Source organism: Balaenoptera ricei, chromosome 10 (assembly GCF_028023285.1).
Source record: "Balaenoptera ricei isolate mBalRic1 chromosome 10, mBalRic1.hap2, whole genome shotgun sequence".
NCBI lineage: Eukaryota > Metazoa > Chordata > Mammalia > Artiodactyla > Balaenopteridae > Balaenoptera > Balaenoptera ricei.
Window position 1 is genome coordinate 96768702 of NC_082648.1, and position 26909 is coordinate 96795610.

Below are 26909 nucleotides of genomic sequence, written 5' to 3' on the forward strand. Positions count from 1 at the left end.
CACAATACACACATATGTACCACACACAGACACGCATCATGTTGGTCTCTCTCTCTCTCTCTCTCTCCCTGTTTCCCTCTGTCTCTTCTTCCCAACCCTCCATCTTCAACCAGCCTACCCCTAATGGACCATATACTTTATTAAAAATATATAGTTACAAACTCCACTGTCAACCTGGGCTGGGCCTGCAGGCCCAGAGGGACCACAGGGAGGGATGGCCCTTATCCTGCTCCTTGAGGTCCCACTTCTGCACCCAAACCCAGCACTATCCAGGGGCCAAGAGAGCTGGCTCCGAGGGTCTCAAGGGACCAGCCAGCTGGGCAGGGGAAGGTTGGGCTTGATGGGTGCGGAGTGGGAGGGGTGCACAGAGAGGGGCTGCACCTCCTCATCCTGCAGGTACAAATGGCAGAAGGTGGATGTGGTGCCTCCATCTCTCCATTTATAGATATTTACAAAAGAAAGTCAAGAGCAACAGACCACAGTCATGCAAAAGAAACGCACACCCCTCCCACCCCCTCAAACTAACCACCGGCCCCCCCCGGAACCCCAAGATGCCCACCCCCCGACAGTCCAGCCGCCTTCCCCAAGGTTCTGAGAGCAAAGGGGGAATGTCCTTGAAGGGTCGGTGGGGAAAGGGTGGTGGGTCTGGGGTTCCTGAGCCGCCAGTGGGTAGGTGCTGGAGAACCCAGGCTGACCAGACCGAGGGTATCCTGGCCCTTTCCCAGGCCTGGGTTCTGGAGTCAGTAGGAAGGGGTCTCCCGGTCTCTGAAGCCCCCAGCTCTCTCCAGAAGGTCCGTGGAGCCAGGGTGAGCCACTCTGTCCTGAGTGCGGTGGAGGTGTCCTGGCAGCGCGCCCCCGGAAGAGGCTCTGGTGGGAAGCGAGAGGGCGGGCCTGGAGGTCAGATGGCGGACTCCCTGCGGTAGGAGATGTTGTCCAGCGGGAGGGTGGCTTGCATGCGCTCCAGATCCAGGTGGCTGCCAAACTCCAGCATCCGGATGATGCCCGCCTCCTCCTTGGAGCCTGCCTCCAGGCCCAGGCCCGCGGCCACGGCGGCAGCGGCCGCGGCCTCCTCCTCCATCTCCTCTTCCTCCTGGCTCATGAGGGCCAGCTCGTTCTCGTAGCAGAAGGCACTGGGCGGGGGCGGCGGAGCGGGCAGCACGGTGATCTTGCTCTCCTGCAGCTCCCGGGCGGAGCAGCAGGGCGTGCCGGCCACCTCGTAGGTCTTGTGGAAGCGCGAGTAGTCCACCTTGTAGTGGCTCTTCTCCTCAAAGACCACGGGCTCGAAGCGGTGGCCCCATAGGATCTCGCTGGCCAGGTAGGAGCTGCGGGCCTGGGTGGTCATGGCAGTGGCCTCCACCATGCCCTCCAGGATGACCACGATCTCAAAGTCCTCCGACTCCAGCTCCTCCTTGCCCATGCCGTAGAGCGGGCTGTCCTCGTCGATCTCGTGGACGATGATGATGGGCGACACCAGGAAGATGCGGTCCAGGCCGATGTCGTAGCCCACGTTGAGGTCCCGCTGGTCCAGCGGCAGGTACTCGCCCTCCTGGGTCATGTAGGGCTTGATGAGCTGGGCCCGCACGTGGGCCTCCACGATGTGGCTCTTGCGCAGGTTGCCCACGCGCCACATCAGGCAGAGCTTGCCGTCGCGCACCGAGATGACCGCGTGGTGGCTGAACAGCAGCGTCTGCGCCCGCTTCTTGGGCCGCGCCATCTTGGCCATGATGGTGCCAATCATGAAGGAGTCGATGACGCAGCCCACGATGGACTGGACCACCACGGCGATGACCGCCAGCGGGCACTCCTCCGTCACGCAGCGGAACCCGTAGCCGATGGTCGTCTGCGTCTCCACTGAGAACAGGAAGGCACCCAGGAAGCCGTTCACGTGCATGATGCAGGGCTTGGGGGCCGCCGGGGCCGCCCCGCCGCCTCCCACCACCGGGGCCCCCGCCGCGGCCCCCGCCGGGCCGGCCTCCAGGTCACCGTGGAAGAAGGCGATGCACCAGAAGAGGAGGCCAAAAAAGAGCCAGGAGACAAGGAAGGCCGCGGAAAAGATCATCAGCATGTAGCGCCAGCGTGTGTCCACGCAGGTGGTGAAGATGTCCGCCATGTAGCGCTGCGACTTGTTGCTCAGGTTGGCGAAGTAGACGTTGCATTGGCCGTTCTTCTTGACGAAGCGGTTGCGGCGTTTCCGCCGGGGCACGTGGGCCTGCCCGTTGCGGCTGTGCCCGTGCATGTCCTGAAGCCGGCGTGGTCACCTGGGAAGACGCAGGGCCTGCGGGGGAGAAGCAGACACGTGAGACGCTGGGGAGCGAGTGGCTGCCGTGGGAGCGGCTCTCCAAGGGCCCCGGGAGCCCAGGTTCCAGGGCTGCAGGGAACCCACCCAATGATGCTCAGAAAGGGCAGAGCCTGGACTGGGACCCAAGGCTTCCTCCACCACGTGGGCAGAATGTTAAGGTGGTTCTGACGACAGGGGGGGAGTGCCTCCGTGGCTGGCCCAGCTCCGGGATCGGGGTCTGCCAGACCAGAAGCTGAGGCCGCCGGGATCCAGGTCCGAGTCCCAGCCCCTCACGCTGCCCCTCCTCCCCCACCAAAACCTCCTGTGCCTGCTCTTCCGGGGGCTTCCTGATGCCCATCTCGGCACCACCCTCCCACCGTTTGTCCCACGTGCCCTGAGCAGAGGGAGTTGTGAGTGCTCTGGGCCCCGCTCACCTCCCTGGGTTCAGCCTCTGCCCTTCTGGGTCTCTCGGGGGCCGGACATTCTCCTGCGCGGTCCAGTTCGGCAGCCACTGGCCACCTGTGGCTCTTACATTTAATTAAAATTAAATAAAACGTTAGCTTCAGTTCCCCGGCTGCACTCGCCACATTTCAAGGGCTCCGTAGCCACATGTGGCTAATGGCCACCATACTGGACAGAGCAGATACAGGACATTTCCATCATTGCAGAAAGTTCTACTGGGCAGCGCTGGTACCCACAGCCCAACGTCAGTTCCTGTCCTGTCCCCAAACTTGTTGGGAGCAGTGGTGGGTGAAGACTCCAACGTGGTGGTCAGGACGGAGGTAAGGGGAGCCCTGATTTTTGGCTCCCGTGTAGGCATCCCTATTTTCATATCATAGGTGAGGAAACGGGGGCTCAGAGAGGGAAACCGGCCTGTCTAAGGCCACACAGCAGGTAAGTGGGTCCAAGTCCAGGCGTGTCTAACTCTTCAGTCCCCAGGTGCTGTCAGTACTGCTGAGTTCGCGGTGTGAAGACCTGGGGTGGCGGAGGCAGACACACCACTACCTAGCTATGTAAATTCAGGCAACTCATTTCACCTCTCTGAGCCTCAGTTTCCTCAGTTGTAAAACGGGGATCAAAACCCTACCTCACAGGACCCGAGGAGACAGTAGGTGCTCAGTTAAAGCCAGTTGCCCTCTTGCCTTCTTTCCCGCTTCCTAGAGCAGGAGGAAGCTGGTGAGAGGCAGGATTTGCCTGTCAGCATCCCCAGCTGTTTCGGTGGAGGCGGCCTCTCACCCTCCCGGGTGGCGGGCGTGCCAGTTGGGCCCAAGGAGGGCAGACCTTCCCCTCACCCTCCCCTCCACTGGGGCCCCAGGAGAGAGATGGTGCCGCCCAGGGCCCCGGCGGATGGTAGGGCCGGGGCTGGGCCCGGGCCCGGGTTCCTAGTAACGTTTTGGCCCAGAATTATATAAGGCTGGAAGTTTCTATTTTCTGTTCTATTCTTCTTCCTGATCTAATTGTGCATCTGTGGCAATGTTTATACACTTCCCCGGTTCAGGACAACTTGGTTGCCGCAGCAACCGGTGCGCGCCAACGCTGTAATTTAGAGATCAACAGCTTCAGAGCCTGCCTCTTCCCGGGAGAAACCCCCTCTCTCAGCCCAGGGAGAGTGAGCCCTGCCCCCATCTCCTCCCCTGCGGTCACCCCACCCTGACTCTGGGTTCTCCTCCCTTCCCCCCTTAAAAGGAGCTCCCTGGATCCCACAGTCCTGGATTGAAGTCGCAGATCCACCATGTAACTTGGGCAAGTTACGTGACTGCTCTGCACCTCAGTTTCCTCATCTGGAAAATGGGACCAGTGAGACCCATCAGTCTAAAGACCTAACAGGTAATGTGGGTGTGCAGGGCTGGCCCTTAAGAGGTCATGATTTTAACTGGGCATCCCAGACCCTCTCTGCTACCTCCCCTAGAGTCCCAACAGCCAGGGCTCCAGGTGGGTAGCCCTGAGGGCACTGGGGGCCAGGGGCACCTTCTAGGCTATAAATGGCTTTCAGGGAGGTCTTCCTTCGCTAAATACATCCCTCTCTGCTTTGTCTCACCATCTCGAATGCATCCATTAGCACCACGGAAAGAACCAGAACCCGTAGGAAGGGTTTCAGGATCACTGATTTCAAGACCCTCATTTTACATCTGAGGCCAAGGAAGCTCAGAGCTGAAATGAACTTGCTAAGGGTCCCAGAGCAGGTGTGCCAGCCCTGAGCAATCACCTCACTTCCACGCCTGGAAGGTCAAGGAGGTGCTCCTGGGAAAAGGAGCTTCCTCTCCGGAGGGGGTTGGGGTAGGACTTCGGGTTAGGGAAGAGAGGGCACCAGCCCAGCCCTGGCAGGCCCTGGACCCACCAGCCTCAGGTTTGCAGGATAGAGGCAGAGGGGACAGAGTGTAGCAACCTGGGCCTTTGGTGGATGAGGACGGTGAGGCCCAGAGAGGGTAAGGGCCCTGTCCAAGGCCAAACAGGAGCCCAGGGTGCTGCGGGGCCCTCGATCTCTGCCCAAAGGAACTGGTCCTGACCTTGGGGGTTCATCTGGTGCTGCAGGAGAGAGTTCTTCACGGGGCTCCCCTCACCAGCACTGCCCACTGTTTCCCATCCCTGAGTGGAAGTGACAGGAGGCTCAGCCAAGCCCCAGGACGAGACTCTGTACGTCCCTAACCCCTACACTCGCACCTTCCACTTCAACACTGCCCCCAGCCCCTGCCCTTCCGTCACCCCAGTTCCCCCTCCCCAGCACCCACATGTAGCCCGGGGGGGGCACAGCTCATCTCCCGGCCCCACGCCTCCTCTCCCGGTCACAGCAACCGTTCCCCGAGCCCCTGCCCTGGGCCAGGCCCGGGGCCACCACCTCTGTGCCCGCTAGCTCGGGCGGTGCTCAGAAACGTCCACTCCTGGGCCTTTGGGAAAGCTGCCCGCCAGCACAGGTGCTGCCACCAGGTCCAACACCCTCCACCACGGGCAGCCCGTGTGTGGGGCGTCCCCCTGAAGACCCTGGGCTGGTGAGGGCCCAGCTCCTCGTCCTCAGTGACCTGCCCAGATACACCACCACTCCATCCATCACCACAGCCCCTGCAGGAGCGGGAGGCTCAGCTGCCGGCACCACACGAGGATGACCACAAAGTGAGGAGTACGGAGCTCGGCGCGCGCTCGCGGGTCACAACCGCCAGGAGACGGCCAGCTTTTCTGTCCCTTGTTTGTCACACGGGGCTTCCTGGCGAAGGCACAAGGACCCAAGGGAAAAGTGTGAAAGAGAAAGGGACACAGATCATGGGAAAGAGGCGACAGGCATTGATAATTGGGTACCATCCTCCTCCGAATATAGATGTTTTATTAAAAGAGAGAGAAAGAGAGAGCAAGGGTGCCCTAGCTGTTCAGGTGCCTGTACCATGGCTACAATTAAGCATACTTTTCTGGAAAAAGGGAGCTGGTCTAACCCACTTGCACCAAAAGTGCCCTGTGAGCACACACTGAGGAACAGGGTTTCTATGGTGGGGGCCTGGGGGGCCGGGCGCTCTGGCTGCCTTGCTGGGTGACCTGGAACAAGTCCCTCCCCTTCCCAGCCAGGCTCTCCCTCCTTTATTCTAAGAGTGCAGCCTGCAACATCTTTCATGGTGAACGTTCTTTCTTTTTGGGAAATAATGGGGATGGGAGATGCCGGCTGCTTTTTGAAATGTAATGTCTTTTCTTAGCCAAGTGAAGAATCGACAATGCTGTGCAAGTTACCAACTTTTTTTTTTGGTTTTTAATTTTGCTGTGCTGTGAACATCTGGATCCTGGACAACTAGGGAAACTGAGGCTGAGAGCAGGGCTGCGGCACGTGAGTCAGCAGCTGGCGATGGACACCTGAGCCTCAGGGAGAGAGTGAAGGTGACCAGCATGGCTGTCAGCTCACTGGCACCATCTCTATCCTGCTCCTTCCTGAGGAGTCAGGGAGGGCTGGACCCTGCCTGCCAGGGGGTCCGGAGAGGCAGGAGGACCATCCCACACCTGTGTCCTCTTAGGCTTTCCCTATGATATGATGACACCAAATGCCCCCTCCTTGCCCACAGCTCCCTTTGCCGAAAAAAAGCCAATAAAGTGGTGGCAGCCTCAGAGGTTCCTGCAGCCTGGGAAGGCTGTGCAGGCGAATCTCCCCACGAGCACCCCCCGCCACTTGTGGGAGTCACGGTGGCGTCTGCAGGTGCGTCACGCAGGCCCTCTGGCCCCAGACAGCAGCAGCAGCGTGTCCTGAGGCCCAGGCGGGCTGGCCTGGCCGCACTCAGCCCCTAGACAGCGGGAGGGAGGGAGGGGGCAGAAGCCCACACGTAGGGAGTGCTTAGCCCCCTGCAGGCCTTCAAGCACCCCTCTGATGTTGGGTGGGACAGCAGGGGAGGTGGAGGGACTTGCCTGAGGTCACACAGCTCAGAGTGGGGCCCAGCTGAACCCGTCATCCCTCTCGGTGGCCGCCCTCAGAGAGGGAACACTCTGGAAGTGCCAGCTCTATGCCAGGTGCTGTCTGGTCCCCCTTGCTGAAACATCACTACAACTCTTTGTTAATTTAACAAGTATTTATTAAGCACCTACCACAGCAACAAGCAGGGTTATTATTTCTCTTCCCAGCTGAAGAATCACAGGCTGGGGGTGGGGGTGGGGGAGTAGGGCCGGGGATGGGGTCACACAGCAGATGTGGCAAAACTGGGATTCCGACTCAGGTCTGGGCGGGTCCAGGTCCTGGCTCACCCTGGTCCCCAGCCTCTGGCCTTCCATTCACCTCCCACGATGCCCTGTTCAACCCGGACCCCCTCATGCCTCTCCCCAGCTCTCCAGCCTCAGCCCGAGCCCCTCTCTTCTCTGAAGCCTCCCGTGGCTGTGCTGCCAGCCGCCAGCCCTGCTTCCTCGCAGCCCCTTGACCCTCACTCGGCTTCTTTTCAACTTTATGAAAATAATGTGCTGGTTAAAGCCTCACATTTGGGGCTTTAACCAACACCTTAGGCTCTCAGGCTCAGCTCTGTCAACCTCCTAGCACGTCCTCTGTGGACCTCGGTTCCCTCACCTGCAAAATGGAGATGACGCTAACGGTACCTACGTCACCTACGTAACAGAAACATCAGCGGAGGGTTCAACAGGGCATTGCAGGCAAGACGCAACGAATGAGACGAGATGAAGGTGATGATGATGATGAAGATGACGATGTAAGAACACTGGCCTGGGAGACCAGGAAACCTGGCTCCAAGTCCTGGCTCCACCACTACCTGCTCCAGCCAGGGGCTCCTTCTTTCCATCTGTAAAATGGGGGACCGTAATTGCTCTCTGGCCAGAGAGCTGGGAAGATGTAATGAAGCAAGAGCCCAGGACAGAGTCTGAAATAAGGCGGGTGATCTGGTGGGTGTTCTTGAGTCTGATGAGCCCCACTCACCCCTGAGTCCCTCTCGGGCCTGAGGGGAGTCTGCCTCTTCTACCAGAGGGCGCACCCACGGGGAAATGGGGGCAGTGCAGGGCCGGGGGGTGGGGGGAAGAGAAGATTTCCCTGGGGGAAGTGGAAGGAGCTAACGCCACTGCCCCATTTCCCAGCCTTGTGAGGAGCACAGGGCCTGCCCCCAACCCCAGCTCTGACTGAGGCCTCTCAGGCCTGGACTACCTGCTGTGGCGGGGAGCGTCCTTTCATCTCACACACACGGGGATTTGGAGGAGGGAAAGGACTTAAGGGCAGGCAGCTGTGCTCCTCAAAGAGTAAGAGGCGGCTAAGGATGGATCTAGCCATGGGGGTGTCCCGTCCTGCCCACGGTCCTCTGCAGGCCCCTGTCCTGCTCCTCAGACCCTGGGAGGTCTGATTACCTTCTCTCGATGAATCTCCAGAGCCCAAATCTTCCCCCTCCCAGGGCAGTGGCTCTGACTCTGGAGTCTCTGTACCACTTTCCAACTGTGTGACCTTGGGCAAGTTACTTAACCTCTCTGGTCCCTGCACGCCTCATCCTTAGGTGGCGCTAAGAGTATTCCTTACCTCATAAGATTATTCTGAGAGGTAAATGGGATAATGCACAGGTGCCCAGCACAGAGTAAGTGGTTGGTCAGTGGTACAAATCACTTCAGAGGCTGAACAGTCCTTCCCTCGATCCCCTCCCCTGGATTTCAGATGTCATGCCCCGGAGCCTACCCTGCACCCATCATGCGGCCCCGTCCAACTTTTCTTCCAACACCAGCACTAGGGAGCAGGTGAGTAAGAGCAGTGGCCTCAGACTCTCACAGAGCTGGGCCGGAAGTGGGCTCAGTCCCGGCTGGCTCCAGCAGGATCCTTGACCTCTAAGCTTCAGTGCCTTCATTTACAAAGGAACACAGTAACGCCTACCTTGCAGGGTGGTGTCGTGAGGACCAGAAGCAGATTGTCAACCATCATAAAAGTGCAGGCCAAACCGTGGGGGCTCAACAGACTCTCTTCCTCCCCCTCACCTTCTTTTGTACCCCGAAATCCCACTGCACGCGTAGCCCCTCCCCCACTGGCCAGCAGTGTGACATTGCGAAATCCACACGGAGCATTCAGTATGCACTTGCTCTGTGCGGGCACTGTTCTGAGTGCTTTACGCTGATCATTTCCTGCCATCCTCATCATGACCTCAGAGGAAGTTTCTGTTTTCATCCCTACTTTATTTATTTAAAAAAATTTTTTGGCTGCACCATGTGGCTTGCAGGATCTTAGATCCCTGACCAGGGATTGAACCTGTGCCCCCTACTGTGGAATTGCGAGTCCTAACCACTGGACCGCCAGGGAATGCCCCATCCCTACTTTAGAAGTAAGAAAACCACGGCCCAGAGAGGTTCGGCAACTTGACGAAGGTCACACAGCTTGTAAGTAGTAGAGCCAGGATTTGGAACCAAGCAGTTTGATGCCAGAGCACATTCATTAGACACTCTGCTCTCCTGCCTCAGAGAAACACTGTCATATCAAAAGTTTCTTCCACTTAGTAAACATTTATCACGCCTGCCCTCCTTTGTGCCAGGTTCTGTCCAGCAGGTCCTACTGGGAAGGGAGAAACTGGGTCATAGGGCAAGTTGGAGCCAGGAACTGGGTCCCTGATTTGAGGTCCAGCCAGAGCCTAGACACACAGGTGACTCTGGGCTCCAGAGGGGCTCTGAGCAGTGTGGGGTAACTGGCTCGTTCCTCCAGCTCTACACCGCACCTCCCAACCACTCAGCCAGCCAGTGAACAGGTTTAGAAAGCAAATTCCCCACAATGTCCAGACGGACCTTCCAGTCATGGCCAAATGGCAGGAGCTGGTGGCTGGAGGACGGAAGGGCCACTGCTCCAACCTGCAGGTATGCCCTGTGCTGCATTGCTGACGCCTGGCCCCTGCCCTGATAGATGGAGGGCTCCCTGCCCCGAAAGGAGCCTCTTCTATTGGCCAGACAGTCCCACCAAAGAGGCCCCCCAGACACCTTTGCCCTCTCCCTACAGGGATTTGAAGGCAAGAGCGGATCCCCGAAGGCTTCTCTTCCAGAACAACCTCTGCTCCCTCGCTGGTGGTGCGATTCAATCCCCCACTGCCTTGCTGTGGCTTCTAGGGACCTGCTCTGCTGCATGCTCACTCCTTATAGGCACTCACTCAGTTACTAGTGCACACTTGCTGCAGGTCAGGCACAGGCTGTGGACTCACGCAACTTATGCATCGGTTGGGGAGAGATGCTATACACATAACAAGCACTTGCACAGGCGGCAGCCATAAGCTGTGGTGAGCTGCTTGAAGGAAAATTATGGTGTGATGTGAGAGAGAAGACAAGGGGCCGTAGTTTGATGGGGGTCCCCGAAGGCCTCTTTGAGAAAATGACATTTAAACTGAGACCTGAGTAGTAGGTGGGAGCCAAGACAATCGGGAGAATTGTGTATCTGTGTGAAAGGGGGGTGTAGAACATTCCAGAAAGAGAATCTGCAGCAAGGCCAGATAGCAGGACTGAAGTGAGCAAGAGGGAGAGTCGCCCAGGATGAGGCCCCAGAGGTGAGGGGTGGGCAGGGTTTCAGAATTCATCCTCATTGCTATGGGAAACGGGCAGGTGGTGAGGTTTTGCCTGGTTTGATCTTTTAAACTTTCATGTGACATCTTTAAGACAAATAGGAATAAGCTGTAATATAATAAACCCTTGTGTATTCACCACCAGGCTTCAAAAATAAAACATCCTCAATATGGCCCCAGTGGCACCCCTGCCCTTGTCTGGCCTCAGAGGCCTCTGCTGTCTGATCATGGGGCACACACTGGAATGAGACGTTAGGATGCTTTGTGGGGCACAGTGGAAGCTGGAGGCCAGCGAGAGGGCTACCGCTGCTGCCCAGGCGGCTGATGACGGTGGCTTGGAGCTGACAGGGTGGTGGCAGTGTTGCTCAAGAGAAGTAAAGAGACTGGGGACACATTCTGGACAAAGAGCCCCCAGGTGTGGCGATGGGCTGAGTAGGGGGTTGGGAAGAGGGGTGTCAGGAATAGGTAATGGTGAGATGCTGAAAGAGGACCAGTTCCTAGTGTGCAGTGGCCTTGGAATGTCCACGTCGGGAAGTCCACGGCATGTCAGCCCCCGAGATCCGGACAGAGTTAGACTCATTCGATCGTGCACACCTGGATGAGGCTGTAAGTTGTAAGAGTGGATGAGATCGCCCAGGCAGGGATGCTGGATGAGAAGAGAAGAGGGCCTCAGACCCAGCCCCGAGCATCTCCTGCACGCGGAGGAGAACCTGCCTCAGCAGATGGAGGCCAAGGGGCAGAGGGAGAGGAGCAGCAGGACAGCGGGGCCCCTGAAGCCGGGAGAAGAGGGAGTTTTAGCAGAGTAGCCCAGTTGGCCCTGACCAGCCCAGACCACCTAGGCCAGTGGCGCCACCTCCTTTTCCCCATTAGGATGCTCTCTCTCCCTGGCCAAAAAGGGTGAAGACTCCTCATGGGCAGAGGAAAAGGCAAGGTGCTGGGCGGGGTTGGGGGTGGGCAGGGGGCAGGAACAGAGGCGACTTCAGCACAGCCCACAGCTGCCCTCCCCAGCCAGGGGTGGGTGTGATCACTGCCAGCCCCTCCCCCCATTGCCTCATCCTTGGCTTCTCAGCAAACAAGACTCCGGGAGCTGGAGCTGCTGGCCTGGGAAGAGGGTCTCCCAGAGTCTGGGGAGTGGGGGCTGATGCCCCCTCACTCACACAGGATTCCCTGCATTCTCTGCTGGGCTCACAGGCCGAACCTAAGAAGACGTGTGGGGAGGAGGGGGAGTGGGTCGGGGGGTCAGAGCCAAGTGCCAGGGCTAATTCAGCCAAGGCCATCCCGGGCAGCTTCGGAGAGCCATGGGATTGCCCGTGACACCTGTGTGGGCTCCTGGGCCTGCAGACACTCACGCACTCGAGGAGCCAGGCGCCTGGTTTGCCCAGCCCAGACTGGAAGCAGCCCAAACACGATGGCACACCATGAAGCCAGGAAAAAAGGAGGGGGAGCCCGGTAAGAAGCGGTGTAGGTCTTCAAGATGTGTTTTTAAGTGAAAGAAGGTAACCGTGACGAACACTGAGCACAGTATCTACCATTTGTATAAAAAAGGAGAGAAAAGAAATTTATAGATACACATGTTTGCTTTTCTGTGCTTGTCTATGGATGGAGACCCAGGAAACTGGTGACACTGGCTGCCTCCGGGGAGGGGAAGCAGGTGCCTGGGGGAGGGGTGGGAGGAAGAATTCTCACTGTATTCCCGTTTGTGTCTTTTTAATTTTAGAACCATATGAATGTATTACCTACAAAAAAAAAAGACACATAGAAAGTTTTAAAACTAGTGTGTACCTATGTGTATTTTCTGAGAAGGGTCATAGCATTCATAAGGTCCTCAAAAGTGACTGTGATCCCAGAAAGCCTGAGAACAAACACTTCACTTTGGTACTGAGCGGCCATGGAAAAATGTCTTAACCTCTCTGAATTGCATCCATAAAAAGGGGAGGAACAACACCCACTTCATAGGCATGTTGCCAAGATGAACAGTGACAGTGGAGGGTAAGGGGTTATCAACTGTAAAACCCTTTGTGAAGGGGATGACTTACCATCACCTCCAGTCCTCTCCGCAGCCCCCTCCAGGGCTCCTCTGAGCCCACGGTCCTCCCAGCAGTTCTGATGGAGGCCGCTGGCTCACCCTTGCCTCCCTCCTCGAGTCCTCCAGGCCTGAGGGCCCCTCTGCGGTTGCCCCTCTCCCAGCCTCTCTATTCAGAACCCATGCCGTGTCCAGGCTCAGCCTTGACTAAAAATACCACCCGGCCCCAATCGCCCTCCAGAGACAAGCAGATTTGGCTCCTGCTCCAGTGTCTGCTGGGCGTCTAAGAGGCATCACAAACCCAGCATAGCCAAGATGGAAGGATCGCCCCTCCCCTGCCTTCCCCATCTCCGTCTGCGACCTCCCGGGGGCGCCGCTCAGGCATCACACCTGGGCATCATCCTTCAACCCTCCCCGAACCCAAGAGTCATCATAATGGTAGGATAACTAACATTTAGTGTTTACTCTGGGCCAAGCCCTGGCCACTCCTTTGACCCTCACGACACCCTGGAGGTGGGCACTGTTATTTTCATCCCCACCGGGAGTTCAGGAGCTTCCCCAAGCAGGTGAACCGCAGGAAGGGGACCTGGACGCGGGCCCCACGCCCAGTCCAGCCAGCCTGCAGCGCCCACCCTGCCGCAAGCCACGTCATTGCCGACAACTGCACGGGGTCCTCCCTGAGCCTCCCTGCCTCCACTCCCCATGCAGTCTGTCTCCACACGGGCTGAGGACCCACGTCACTCCTCAGCGTGGAGCTCTCGGCTTCCCACGGTGCCGTCCTGCCCTTCAGTCTCCCCTCTCCACTCCCACCCCGACCCCTGACCCACGACCACTCGGGCCTTTCTTCTTGTCCCTCTGGGTCTGTACATTGGCTGCCCTTTCTGGATAAAATCCTCCAAGACTCCACTGCTCACACCTTCCTACCATTCAGATCTTGACTCAAAGGCTGCCTCCTCCAAGAGGCCCCCCAGGCATTCTCCGTCTGCATCCTGATCTTCCTCACAGCATTTATCCAATCCAAACTGATTTCACCCACAATCTCCGCAAGTGCCGGGACCTCAGCTCTCTGCTTCACCCCTGAACCCCAGTGCCTGGCACAACGCAGACACTTAATAAACATCCGACGACTAACAAAGAGATGAGATAATTTCAGCCTGTCATAATTCCCGTGAAGGACCTAAGCAAGGGTGATGTGACAGAACGTGACCAGGGAGGAGCTATTTTTGTCACCAGAGTTAGGGAGAACCTCTCAGTGGAGGTGGCCTCTGAGTGGAGACCAGAAGGAGATCTTCTGTGGTGCTGGAGTCGGGCAGGACGTCCAGGGCCTCGGGCCTCAGCCTCACACTCCTACGGAGCACTGGCTTCTCGGCAGGTGTCCCCAGGTGTCCTCCTAGCAGGGCGCCCAGGGTCCTAGGCCCATAAAAGAAGCTCCAAGGACAGGAGGAGGCAGTGCCGGGGCAGGGCCAGCAGGAGAGGGCGCAGCAGGCAGGCCTCGGAAGGGCCAGACAGCGGTAGGAACACTCCTGCTCATCCACAGCCGTGAGGGACTGTCGCTATCAGAATGCCTACTATGCGCAGGCAAAGAGCTACGTGCTCACACATCATCTCTGACCATCTGCCAGCCGGCTCCTGAGGCCAGAGACTCGCAGACTCCATTCATTCATTCATTCATTCATCACCCTAAAAATATGCTGAGCTGGACAGGCAGCTGCTCTCCTGCCTAGTATGTGTCCAACACAGCCCAGTGCCTTCCCTTGGAGGGCACGCCATAAGTCATTGTGGAATGAATGAACACTTATTGAGCACCTGCTGTGTGCTGGGAGAGGAGAAATGAGTAAGACACCACCCTGCTTTGCTGAGCTCCGCATGTAAGTATGTGAGGACGAGGACGGAGGAAAGGATCCTTGCGGCCAGAGGGCTTGGAGAGAAGGTCACCAGAAAGACAGGCGGCAAACAGAGAGCCCAAAGACAAAGCAGGCTGCGCGGGGCAGAGAGCGGGACCTAGGCCCCGGGTGGGGGGTGGGGGTTGACCAGGAGGCTCGGGGGGCTGGAGCTAAGTGGGCTGCTGGACAAAGGAAGGAAGGTCTGAGGACAGAAGAGCAGCATCCTGCAATTCTCAGCACTTATATTCTTAGGAACCAAGCACCCTGGAAAAAAGGAATCTGGACACTCAAGCCTCTCTCAGTGTTGCCTCCAGGATTTCTATACAGGGCAGTAAATTTCAGACTTTCTGACCAAGACCCAGAGTAAAAACATATTGTAGGACTTCCCTGGTGGTGCAGTGGTTAAGAATCCGCCTGCCAGTGCAGGGGACATGGGTCCGAGCCCTGGCCTGGGAAGATCCCACATGCCGCGGAGCAACTAAGCCCGTGCACTACAACTACTGAGCCTGCGCTCTAGAGCCTGCGTGCCACAACTACTGAGCCCGCGAGCCACAACTACTGAGCCCACGCACCTAGAGCCCGTGCTCCACGACAAGAGAAGCCACCGCAATGAGAAGCCAGTGCACTGCAACGAAGAGTAACCCCCGCTCACTGCAACCAGGGAAAGCCCGCACACAGCAATGAAGACCCAACGCAGCCAAGAATAAATACATAAATAAATTAATCTATATATTAAAAAAACATATTTTAAATTGCTACTCATCATACGATACAGTCCATATATTTTAAGAGATGAAACAAGAGCATCACAAAATAATACCCTCATTACATACAAGTGCTTGAAATTTTCTTTTTTTTTTAATTAATTTATTTTATTTTATTTATTTTTGGCTGCATTGGGTCTTCGTTGCTGCATGCGGGCCTTTCTCTAATTGCGGCGAGTGGGGGCTACTCTTCGTTGCGGTGCGCGGGCTTATTGTTGTGGCTTCTCTTGTTGCGGAGCACGGGCTCTAGGTGCACTGGCTTCAGTAGCTGTGGCACGGGGGCTCAGTAGTTGTGGCTCGCGGGCTCTAGAGCACGGGCTCAGTAGTCGTGGCACATGGGCTTAGTTGCTCCATGGCATGTGGGATCTTCCCGGACCAGGGCTTGAACCCGTGTCTCCTGCAGGAGGATTCTTTTTTTTATTAATTTTATTTTTATGGCTGTGTTGGGTCTTCGTTTCTGCACGAGGGCTTTCTCTAGTTGCGGCGAGCGGGGACCACTCTTCATCGCGGTGCGCGGGCCTCTCACTATCACGGCCTCTCTTGTTGCGGAGCACAGGCTCCAGATGCGCAGGCTCAGTAGTTGTAGCTCACGGGCCCAGCTGCTCCGCGGCATGTGGGATCTTCCCGGACCAGGGCTCGAACCCGTTTCCCCTGCATTAGCAGGCAGATTCTCAACCACTGCGCCACCAGGGAAGCCCTGCAGGAGGATTCTTAACCACTGCGTCATCACGGAAGCCTGAAATTTTCTTTTTTATTTCATTAAAAAAAAAAAAAAAAAAAAAGCATAAGTAGTGGACTCAACTAACTCAATTTCACAACCACTAATGGGTCAGGACCTGCATGCAATTTGAAAAGCACTGACCTTCGGGGTGCTTAGGAGCTGTGAATGGGTTGAGATGGGATCTAGGGCTTATCTTGAAGCTGCAACTGACCATTCTCGGATCATGGGCTTTGGGGGCACACACTGTGCAGAGAGTTGTTGGAAGTCAAGGGGGAATATTTGGAACAGTCTGTTAGACCCTTAGGGTCACAGGACCTCTGCACTGCGGTCCAAACAACAGGGACTCCGGGTTCTGGGTCCAATCCCTTCCCTGGCCCTGTATTAGAACCCGCTGCTATCCCCCTAACAGATGCCATTCAGCAGCTGATTGCCCACCTCCCATGACAGGGAGCTCACCCCCTCCTCAGGCAGCTCCCTAGAGTGTGGGGAGTGAGGCTCTGCCATGCCATTAATGCAGCTGGTGACTGTAAATCCTTCCCATGGCTGCCTGTCTGTTCTCTCTGTCCCCTGGCCTGTCATCTCAGGGACCCGGGCCAGCTCCAGCACGAGGCCATGGCCTGCTCTCTGCCCCACTTGGTTCCCTCTCCTCCCTGTGGCCCAGCTCCTGCCCCATGTCTAGGGGGTGGCCCTGGAGCCCAGCCAGAGAGAGGCTCTTTCCAAGGTCAGGTGGCCTCAGGATCTGCAGCTGCACAGCCTGGCGCTGGTGCTCAGCCAGGCCTGCCCCCACCCAAGCAGGTCTGGAGGGCTCAGCATGGAGGTCAGGTGCTGACACTCAACACAGCCAGAGGAGAAGTGTCTGAAGGTGATGACCGGGGACCTGGAAGTCTGCCAAGAGTGGCCACTGAGGGGTCAGGACACACAGAAGCTCATGTCTACAACAGGCCATGTTATACTCCCAGGCTCAAGAGATCTTCCCAGCAACCCGCAGATGCAGAGGCACAAGCTCACCCTAAGGGTCAGGGGATGGAGGCTCAGAGAGGTGAAAAGGCTGCCTAAGGTCACACAGCCAACTCAGGGGTGGAGTTGGACTTGAACCCAGATATTCTGTTTCTCATCCACAGGCCTCAGCAGGGACTACTGAGGCCAGAGGAAAGAAGCCTTGGGGGAGCAGGGGAAAGCTGCCCTCCCTCTGGTAGGGGAACAGGCTAGATTCCTCAGGCCCCAGAGTGCAGAGCCAAGGCCAAAGTGGGAGGCAGGTATCAATTAGCAGAACCTTCTAGACACGAGTGAGCTGCCCTGGGAGATGGTGAGCTCCCCCTCAAAAGGGTGTGAGGGGCTCTGATGCCCATGTGTCAGAGTGACTGCAGCCCCTCTGCCCCTGGTTCATGTCACCCACAGCCAGGGCCCCTCTAGCTCTGTGCCTGCCACCTCCCCTGTATGGCCTCATGGAGTTCTCCCATTGCTGACCCCTATTCCATCTGTCCCTAGGCTGAGTGGCACCTTAACTCTTCGGGGGGGGGGGGGTGCGGCGGGCTAGACTTCTCAGGCCTACAATGGGAGAGGGGAGGCTCCTTCAGGGAGTTTGGGGTGGGGGTCGGAGAGGAGCTGTAGGGTGGTGGTGGGGAAAAGACTTCGCTGGGGTGTCCCAGAGGCCAGTAAAACTTGGTGCCAATTCTGCCACCAAGGCGAGGTTGGGCAAACTCCCTTCCCCAGGCCTCAATCTCCCCATCAGTAAAATGGGATCAGCCCCTCACTGTGCATGTACCCCTTCCTCCCCAGCCTAGCTAAGGTCCCCTCCCATCCTTGCTGCCCAGGTGGAGCTGGGATGGGCTCCGAGAACAGGTGGGGCAGCAAAAGGAAGAAGCCAGGCACTTCCCCCACCATCACCACAGGTAGCCCCTGTTTCACAGAGGAGCAAAGCGAGGTTCCCAGGGGGACGGTGACCTGGTTAATGTCACTTGGGACAAGTGAGTGATCCAATCCCAGGCCTGCCTTCCTCGCTCAGCTGCCCCCACTGTGACAAGGGGCTGCTGCCCTTGCCCCTCTCTCCAACCTAGGGGTTTTCCCAGGAGATCAGCTCATCCCCTGCATAGATACAAGGAGTGTCTGAGGGAGACAGAGGTGTCGGCAGCCCTGGGAGAGGGGAGGCAAAGGAATCAGAAGGAGCCCTGAGCTCTGGTCCAGCCCCAGCTCTGTCACCATCACTGTGTGACCTTGGGCAAATCACTGTGGTCTCTGGGCTCCATTGCTCCATCTCCCAGCAGAGTGCTAGAGAAAAAGCAGACACAGGAGCAGACCAGCACTGCAGGGTAAAGGTGGGGAGAGTGGCCTCCTTCATCCGAGACCAGGGGCTGTTTCTGCACAGCTGCACCTACGCCCCACCGCATCTCCCCCCTGCCCTTCTGAAGCCCCCCCCACCCCCCACCCAGGCCCACCCAAGCAGGCCTAGACCCAAGCTGCCGGCTGATAGGTCACCATGGCAACGCCAACTCCCTACACAGCACCAGCTGGGGTCTGGACCACCAAGGACCACCTTCCTTGGTAGCCCCTCTCCTTGAGCTGCCAACGCTCCTCATGGGCACCTCCCCCTGCTTATAGGCCAGATGTTCCGGCATCTGGCAGTAGGGCTGGTCAACGACTGACCAGGTAGCCACAGGCAGGAGTGGGGGAACTGGCGCAGGGAGAGGAAGGGGAGCCGCAGGCTGGACGGGATGCACCCTCCCTCCCTCAGAGGCCAAATGGAGGGTCGCAGAATGGCTAGAACTGGGACTGGGTGCATTCCCAGCGGGACAAACAACATGTGGCTCTTTCTACCCGTTGGACCTGGGGCAAACTCTTGCTTCTCATTGAGCCTCAGTTTTCTCACCTGAAAAGTGGGAGTGATGGCCTTCAGAGGGTGGCGGGGAGGTTTAAGTGAGACCATGAATATAAAGTCCAGCGTAGAGCCTGGTACATTGGACCTTGTCCCCTTCCTGCAGCTGGACCTCTGGGAAAACCTTTGTCACCCCAGCGGCCAAGCAATAGCATCATCTATCCGAGCAGTTCGCGTGTATGAGATGTGAGTGAGTGGATGTGAGTGTGTGCAAGTGTGTGAGAGAAAGCGTGTGTGATAGTGGGCCAGAGAGTGTGCAAGTTGGAGGGTGTGTGTGTGTTGGGAGGAGGTGAGGCAGGGGGATGCATGGGCCGGGGGCCACGGGGGCTGCACCCCAGCATTCCTCCCACCCATTTGCCTGGCCCGTGTGTCCTGAAAATGAACAGGGGTCTTAGAACCAGGTGAAACCAAACCCATCAGTTCAAATTGAGTCCAGTCACTTTCCATTTGTGTCCAGCTGGTCCCTCCCCCTCGCTGAACCTCAGTTTCCCCTTCTGTGAACAGAGGGACCCACCGATGCCCCAAGTCAGGTCCGACACAGGGACCAGACGGCGGGCCGCAGGGGCAGAACTGGCCCCGGCCTTTGGGAATGGGGGGCTGAGACCCGGAGCAAACTGGAGCGTGAGCTCCCCTGTCCCCGCCGGCTGCACCCCACCCACCACCCCGTCAGGCCCGTGTGCGCGCCTGCAGGAGCGCGCGTGTGTGACTCAAGGTCTATTCATAGCTGAGCTCCACCAGCTGCAGCGTCACAAGCAGAGGGGCCTCAGCCCATATTATTATTTCAATTACCATCTGAATTAAAAGTTTGAGCAGCGATCAGCCCACGTAGCGAGGAGAAGAGGGAGCAGGAGAAAAATAAGGATGAAAAGGAGAAGAAGGGCTGTGCTCGGAGATCCCCCCACACCCCAAGGAGGACTGAGTCGCTGAGGAGGCTTAAAGGTTATGCCAACCCCCAGGATTCCTGCCCGCCCTTCTCCCAGGGCCCAGGGTCCTCATGGGAATGGGAGGAGCACTTTGAGAGACAGCCCAACGGCAGCTACTTTGTAGAAATAGATCATTTAGTCCAGATTCTTGACCACGCGGATGGGCGTACTAAGCTCAGAGAGGGTGAGGAACTGACCTAAGGTCACACAGGGAGCCACACCCAAGGCTGCTGGCTCCAAGACCCTCTCTTGCCAGACAGGTCCCATCTACAGTTTCTCCTGACCTCACAGGCTGTATGACACTGACATCTGTGGATGGTCCTGGGGCAGGACCAGGGAGGACAGAGGCGCACATGCTATCCCTGCTGGTTTCTCTTCCTGCTCCCTTCTCCCTGTTCACAAGGCTGGCTCCCTTACCCACGGCCCTAGCTTAGAGCCAGCACTCTCAGCCCTCTGCCAAACCACCCAGCAGTCTGCAACCCCAGTCCCAGACCTCACTCCACCATCAGCCCAAAGGCCCCTCCTTGCCCACTGGTGCAGGGGACAGAGCCCTGGCTCATATCTAACTCTCTAGTCAGCGTTGGGCAGGCCATTCTCTGTCTCTGAGCCTCAGTCGTCCCCTTTGTAAAATGAGTTCTCCCCTTGGGCGCATGTCTATTTCTATGTCTTCAGAACAGAGCCCCCATGGGATCTCTGAGGGGGTGTCATGCTGTGGGGCGACGCACCACCTCCTGCCAAGCCCCAGCCCAGGGGAGGGACGACGTTTTCCACTCTTTCCTCAAGGAAGTCCCAGGGACAGCCCCAGAGAATCAGACTGGCCCGGACTCAGACCCAGGCTCCTCCACTTCCCTGCTGTGCGACCTTGGACAAATCACAGAGACTCTCTGAGCCGTGGCCCCCCCATCTATAACACGGGGACCTCAATTCGACATTGTGGGGTTGCTGGGAGGGTTAAATGAGAAGGAATTTACAAAAGCTCCTAGTCCAATGCCTGGCACGACGACGTGAGTTTCCTTACTGGGAAGCCGGTAAGTGATGAGTGCTGCTTCCCAGCTCCTCCTGGGGGTTTCAAAGACTCTTGAGATTTTGAAGGTGGGGATGTTATTCAACCTCACCCATAAAGCAGGAGTCACCAGGTCAGATCGCTGGCAGGTACTCAGTTGGTTCTGCTTGAATAGCTCCGGGAATAAGGAGCTCACTATTTCACAAAACATCCACAGATGCACCTCCAGCTCTGGGAATCTTCTAGAAGGGGCCATAATCTTCCATCTTAATCCCAAATCCAGCCTGTCCCTGACTGGGACTGCCTGAAACTGGCTTGAAAATGAGCCTGAAAGAGAGCTCTTCAAATAGACCAAGTGAGGGATGGGAATAATGGCCAGGGACGGTGAGGACGGGGCAGCCAGGGGGCAGGAAGGGAACAGGGAGGGGGCCAAAGTGAGAACTGGGCCCTCAAAGCTCCTGGGTCCTGTCCGGGCTGGCCACAGTCTTCCACAGGAGGTGTGTGTATCTGCCTGTCTCTCTGTCTACTTCCAGGCAGGGCTGGGAGCCAGGAGCCCTGGGTTCAGGCCCCAGCTCTGCTTCTTCCACCCCCAAACCATCAGCGTGACCTTGGCGGGGGGGTCCACTTCCCTCCCTGGGCTTCGGTTTCCACTTTTGTAAAATAAGGGCATCAGACCAGTGATTTAAGTGCCAAGCCTTCTGTCTGAACTGAAACACTCTCCTGCGAATGGCTGCATCGGCCTGCCCCCCCACCTCCAGCCCAGCGTGCCAGGAGCCGTGGGGCCCCTGAGTGCCTGGTTTCATGCCAGAGACCCTGTCTCTTCCCCCGTCCCCCTCTTTCGTGTCTAGTACCTCTTTCACATCTAGGGCTTTTGAGGGTTCTATCACCCCATTTTACAGGTGAGGAGATGGAGGCATAAGGAGGTAAAGTCACTTGCTCAAGGTCACAGAGAGCCATTCAAAATTCAGGACTCCTCCTCTGTGCCCAGGAGAGCAGCAGGACTCAAGGGCATCTTTCTTCAGGAGAGTCATCAAGATCTTGAATGGCCAACTGTTCTCGATACAGATGTAGACTCTGCACGGGGTGAGGGTGAGGGGGCTGCCCAAGGTCACACAGCAGAGCAATGACAGATTGGGGTCCTGAACCCAGGCTCCCTGCCTCCCAGGCCTCACCTAGCCAGGGGGACAGCAACATGGCCTGACCTCCTGCCTTGCCCTGGGATCTCCGAGATTAGAGCCCTTGTTCTGCCTCGAGGCCCTGCCTGGCTGCGCCCGGAAGCCCCCAACACCTGGGACTGAGGGGGAAGAGTGAGCAGGAAGACAGGAAAGAAAGTTGAGGGTTGGCCGCTTGCCCCCCAGCCCTCTGTCCCTCCCTCTCCTTCTCTCCTCGTGCAAGGGGAGCGGTGGTGATGTAATGCACTCGGCTTTGGTCCCGATGCCAATCTCAGAAGAGAGACGACAGATTGCGTGAGCCAAATTTGGCATCCTAGGGGGAGAGGCATGAAAAGTGGAGATGTGGAGGAGAGGAGCGAGGAGCCTGGGGAGGTGCAGGAGAAGGCCCCCTGCCCAGTAGACCCCGAAATGCCTCCCTCCTTCAACGCCGGCCCCCACCTCCTCCCTAGCCCACATGGCCTCGGGGCCTCCCCTCCTCACTCTGAGAGGCCGGCCTGGCTGCTGCTGGGACCCTCCAGGCCTGGTGCTGCCAGTCCTGCCCCCCCAGCACACCGCTCCAGCTCCATTTCCCACCGCCGCTAGTCTCCTGGTTACCATGTTGCTGGTTGTCATGTCGCTTACATGTCCTCGTGACTCAGTGGTCCCCGCAGAGGGGCCCCCTCCTCCTCACACCCCCCTCAGCACACGCCCCCGCCTCCCCCAGATCCACATTAAGAACCAGCCCGCCCTGTAAGCCTACACTGTTCCTCCTCCCCTTCCCTCTTAGATCCTAAGCTAAGAAATTTTTTCACGGCATCTCCTAAAGCTACTTTATTCTCTGCTCCGCAAATGTCTGTTAAGAACCTACTATGCTCCAGGCTTGTGTCAGCTGCTTCCAGAGGCCTGACTTAGTCTGTAAACCACTTGGCAACCCAATGAAGTCAGTACCGTCATCCCCACTCTCCAGTTGAAGAAACTGAGGCTCAGAGAGGTCAGGCCAGCTGCCCAAGGTCACCCAGCAGAAATTCAAGGCCAGCTTTGTCTGCTCCCAGTCACCCCAACACTTTTTATGGGAGAGGAGCTTCTCTTTCGAGGGTAACCCAAAGGTTCCTGAGGAATAGCTCCCAAGCCCCAGCTCCCCACCTCTAATTCTGGATACTCCCCTTCTTGGTCAGCCTTATTTCAGGCCATATTCCCCTCTACCCATTAGCTGGTCATCTTTCCAAAGGTAAAATGAGTCCTTACTCTCATGTGTTCAGCGCTTCCCCAGCCTGAACAGCCCTCAGCTCATATGAGCCCAGGCGCCCCCTCCTCCCCTTGGAGGTCAGTGGGACAGGGAATAGTGTCCTCATTCCACAGATATGGAAGTTGAGGGTCAGGGAGGAGAGTGACTTGTCCACCGTGCTGGGTCCTCAGCTAGCTGAGCTGATTTCTAGAAGCCTAAATGGAGGATATACAAGGCCTACTGCCCACTGTGGAAAACCCCAGAAAGAGCCCATCCTCCCAGTGGAGAACAGAGTAGAATATTCTAGGTTCAGCCTTCCAGACTCCCATTTGGCTATGGGTCAGCTCAACGGCCAGCAGCCTTTGCTCCTGCCATGTTGCACCTCAGCCCTTATCCCACCCACCATCTTTGAGGTTTTGTTCCCCTCATCCCAGGCCAAGCCAGGACCACCGTTTGGCTCTCAGGTCCCCCAAATCCTGCCAACAGCTCCAAAAAGCCCCAAAGCCCTGGAGGTCACAAGACTGGATGTGGGGGAGAAGCAAAACAGACATTTTCCACACACACACACACACACACACACACACACACACGGGTCTGGCTCCTCTCTGGGAGGCCCTTAGGCCTCCCTCCCTCAGCTCCCCGTTCTCTCAACCTGCTTCTTGATATCTTACTTCTCTTGAGGCCCTCACCTGCCAACTCAGCCAGGCCACCCTCCACCTGTCTCTCCCCTCCCCCACCCTCTCCCCATCCCAGAGCTTAGGCTCTGGGGGCAAAAGTGTCATGTAGATTCTGGTCGGGGGACACTGCGCACCGGCACGGTTGCAGGGAAGTTTCCCTACTCCAGGGCTCTCTTTCCCTGGGGTTCTCCGTCTGGGGAGGGAAAAGCTGTCTTGCCTCTCTCCACAGCCTGTTTCCACCACTGTGAAATGTGAACTGCCTTCTTCTCTGGATACCTGTCCACCAACCCTAGGGTCTTGGGGTCCAAAGTAGGTGCTCAAAACATGAGAAGTGGGATTTTGTTGTCAGGGCCATTTGCAAACAGGCTGCAGTTGGGGAGGTAGAAAGGAGACACAAGTCACTTGCCTTGAAACTCCTCCAACCCAGTGTGACAGCTGGGGGTGGGTAGAGGCAGGGAAAGGTCACGGCCGGGGCAGGAGATCAAGGCCCCTTTCACTCACCTCTACCCCCCTTCCTGGCAGAAACCCAGATCTCAACGCTCCCGACGACGGACAGAGGACAGAGCTCACCAGGTCCCGGGGAGTCGCCTGACCGCGCTGAATGCACGCCTGGCCGCGGGAACCCGGGTCAGGGATAAGGTGCTGAGCGGGCGGGGACCGAGCCGCCAGGCCCTGGGACACACAGACACGCACGCGGCCGGACAGACGGACGGACAGCGCCAGCGGCGAGCGCGGGCCCGGCTTACCGCGGGGCGCAGGGTCCGACGAGTCTCCGGGAGGCGGCCAGCGGGCGCTACATCCCAGGCGCAGTCGGGCGGGCGGCGTCCCGGGCGGGGAGAAGGGTGTCCCGGCGCCCCCTCCCCGCGAACTCGGCGGGCCGGCCCCGCCCCCCTCCCCGGCTGCCTGTAGGTCTGTCCGTCGGTCCCCGGGTCTCGCGGCCTCCGGGCCGTCCCGCGCCGCTCCCCGCGGGCCGCCCAACTTTCAGCGCTGCCCCGCGCCGCGCCCTCGGCGCCGCCTCGGCTTCAGCATCGTCGGGCCCCGGGCCGGGGCTCAGAGCGCGGGGGTCCGGGGACCCATGGCGCTGGCGCCCCCCGCCCCCGCCGCAGGCGCCTTCCCTCCGCCGCCCCCACTGTTCTCTCGCTGTCACTCTGCGCTGTCCCCCGCCCTGCGCTCCGCTCCCTGCCCCGCTGCGCTCGCCTCTGGCCCCGAGACCCTCGCGGCCGGCCAGCCCCGGCTCTGCCTCCACCTCCCCCGCCGCGCCCTCGGCTCTCTGTTTCTCCCGGTCTCTCCTGCCCCCTCGGTCTCTCGGTCTCTCCCTGCCGGTCCTTGTCTTCGTCTCCGTCGCCTTCCCAGTCTGTCCCCTGCCTTCCTCTACCCCTGCCCTGTCTCTCCCCTGCGTGTCTCTGTCTCGCTCCGGTCCCTGCCTCTGTCTCTCCCTCCCACTCTCGGTGCGGCCCCCGCGGTCTCGGACCCAGGCCCCCGCCTCTGCCGCGTCCCCGGCTTGCCCGGGAGCCCGAGCTCCCGCCGCCCGCGGCGCGCCGAGAACTCCCAACTCGCGGCACGCCGCCCGGCTTTGCGAGACTTTCGCCCCTCCTCACACGTGACCCGCGCCCCACTGCGGAGGCCGCGCGCCCCCACCCCCAGCCCTGGAGCCCCGGGCGGCCCGCGGGGCCCGGCCCTGCCCCTTCTCCTCAGCCTAGCCAGGCATGACACCCCCTCCCACCCGCCGGCCGCGCGGGCTGAGCACGGGCTGAGCACGGGCTGGGGGCCGCGTGGTCCGCTCCTGCCCGAGATCCTGCCCGGGTTTTCTTCCTCACTCCAGGAGCACTCCTCCCAGAACCCATTCCGAGGGTGCGCTCCCGGGTTTTCTCGCCCCCCAGGGGCAGGTGGAGAGGGTTCCTCCGTGCTGGGAAGGGAGTGGGTGGGAGAGGGTCGGTACCGGGTTCGGTAGCGCCGGGCCACTCCTCTCTATGGTCCCCTTCCCCTCCTGAAGAACGGGCAGTTAAGGACCCTACACACCCCGCTCCGGGAGACGGAGGTGTGGCCCTGTTGGAATGACCCTCACAATCAGCTAGGTAGCACCGCCCCGTTTTACAGACTGGGAGACTGAGTACCAGAAAGGGTCACAGGCTTGCCCAAGGTCACCCAGAGGTGGCAGAGGCGGGTCAAACACCAGTCTCTCTCTGCGTCCCCATTACCCCAAAGTGTCTTTATAAGGGAGGATCGCGCCCTTTTCCTTCTCGCCCTGAGTGCGCTCAGGTCTGGGCCCACACTCTGGACTGCAGGGAGAGGACCCCAGCGCCTCAGCCCCTGGTGAGCCAGCCACTTCCGTGGCCATCCTGGCACCTCACTCCAACCCTCCGAGGACGCAGGAGGTTGGAGGATGCAGGGTAGGAGGAGAGAATGCCTGCAGTTAGACAACCAGAAGGACTTACCTGGGAGCCTGGCCATCTCTGACTGGCCCTAGTTAAGAGAGGGAGACTGAGGCATCCCAAAGCTGGATTGAGAATTTATTGAATATAAAATCTTCTCCTGCTCTGCCTTCAAGCTGATCCTCTGCAGTTGCATCAGGCACAGGAACCACAGCACATGAACCACCATGACGGTGTCCAATCCCCGCAGACCCCCCTCACCTGAAAGGATCCAGTCCCAACTCCTCAGCGTGATGTACAGTCAGGCCCCACCTTATCCCACACCCCACGTACCCACACATACATCCTGATTCCTATAGATTCCAGAACACACCAGATGCTTCCACACCTCTCTGCCTTTGCACGTGCTGTTCTTCCTGCCTGAAATGCCCTTCCTCCTCCTCTGCTCTGAGAATTCCTGCTGTTCCCCAGTCCAGCCTCCACGCCACCTCCCCTAGGAAGCCCTCCTGCTGCCCTCACCTACTCATTCACTCATCCAGCACCGGGCACAAGTTTGGTTCTTGTTAAGTAGGCTTGGGAGTCAGGCCAACCTGGGCTCAACAGCACATGGAGCTTCATGACCTTGAGCAAATTTTCTATTTAACCTGTCTATAAAATGAGGACCCTCACTGTCCCTCCCCTCACAGGTGCAGATCAAGTGAGGTGGATGCACAAGAAATGCACAGCTCATAGTCGGTGCTCGATAAATGTGACCATCCCTTCTTGGTCCTCCCTTCAACGCTGTGCAGAGCCGCACAGCACGTATCCCATTCCATGCCCCGCTTCCTCATTACCCTGCTGTGCCCTCACGGGGCGGCAACCAGGACTCATGTTCCATGGGATGAGTCTTTGGTGTGTGAATGGGTGGGGGAGCTCAAGCAATCTGAACGCTGGGTCAGTGGCCATGTGTGCCTGGTACTTATCATACCTTTCCATGAATTGAAAGTGGGAGGATGCAGGTGAGGCAAATGGCCTGTGGTCTCTTCACCTGGCCAGAGGCCTGGCCTG

General features: G+C 58.3%; 1 protein-coding gene across 2 annotated transcripts; it reads right to left on the reverse strand.

Moving 5' to 3' along the window:
- Positions 1–550: 550 nt before the first annotated feature.
- On the reverse strand, positions 551–25070 carry KCNJ4 (potassium inwardly rectifying channel subfamily J member 4). Of its 2 annotated transcripts, XM_059936971.1 has the most exons (3): positions 24237–25070; positions 2713–2805; positions 551–2275 (listed from the first exon to the last, which is right to left on the reverse strand). In XM_059936971.1, the coding sequence occupies exon 3, from the start codon at positions 2234–2236 to the stop codon at positions 899–901; it is 1338 nt and encodes a 445-aa protein (XP_059792954.1). In that variant the 5' UTR covers positions 2237–2275; positions 2713–2805; positions 24237–25070; the 3' UTR covers positions 551–898. The 2 variants fall into 2 exon arrangements, with proteins under 2 accessions (XP_059792954.1, XP_059792953.1); XM_059936970.1 differs by lacking the exon at positions 2713–2805.
- Positions 25071–26909: the final 1839 nt, after the last annotated feature.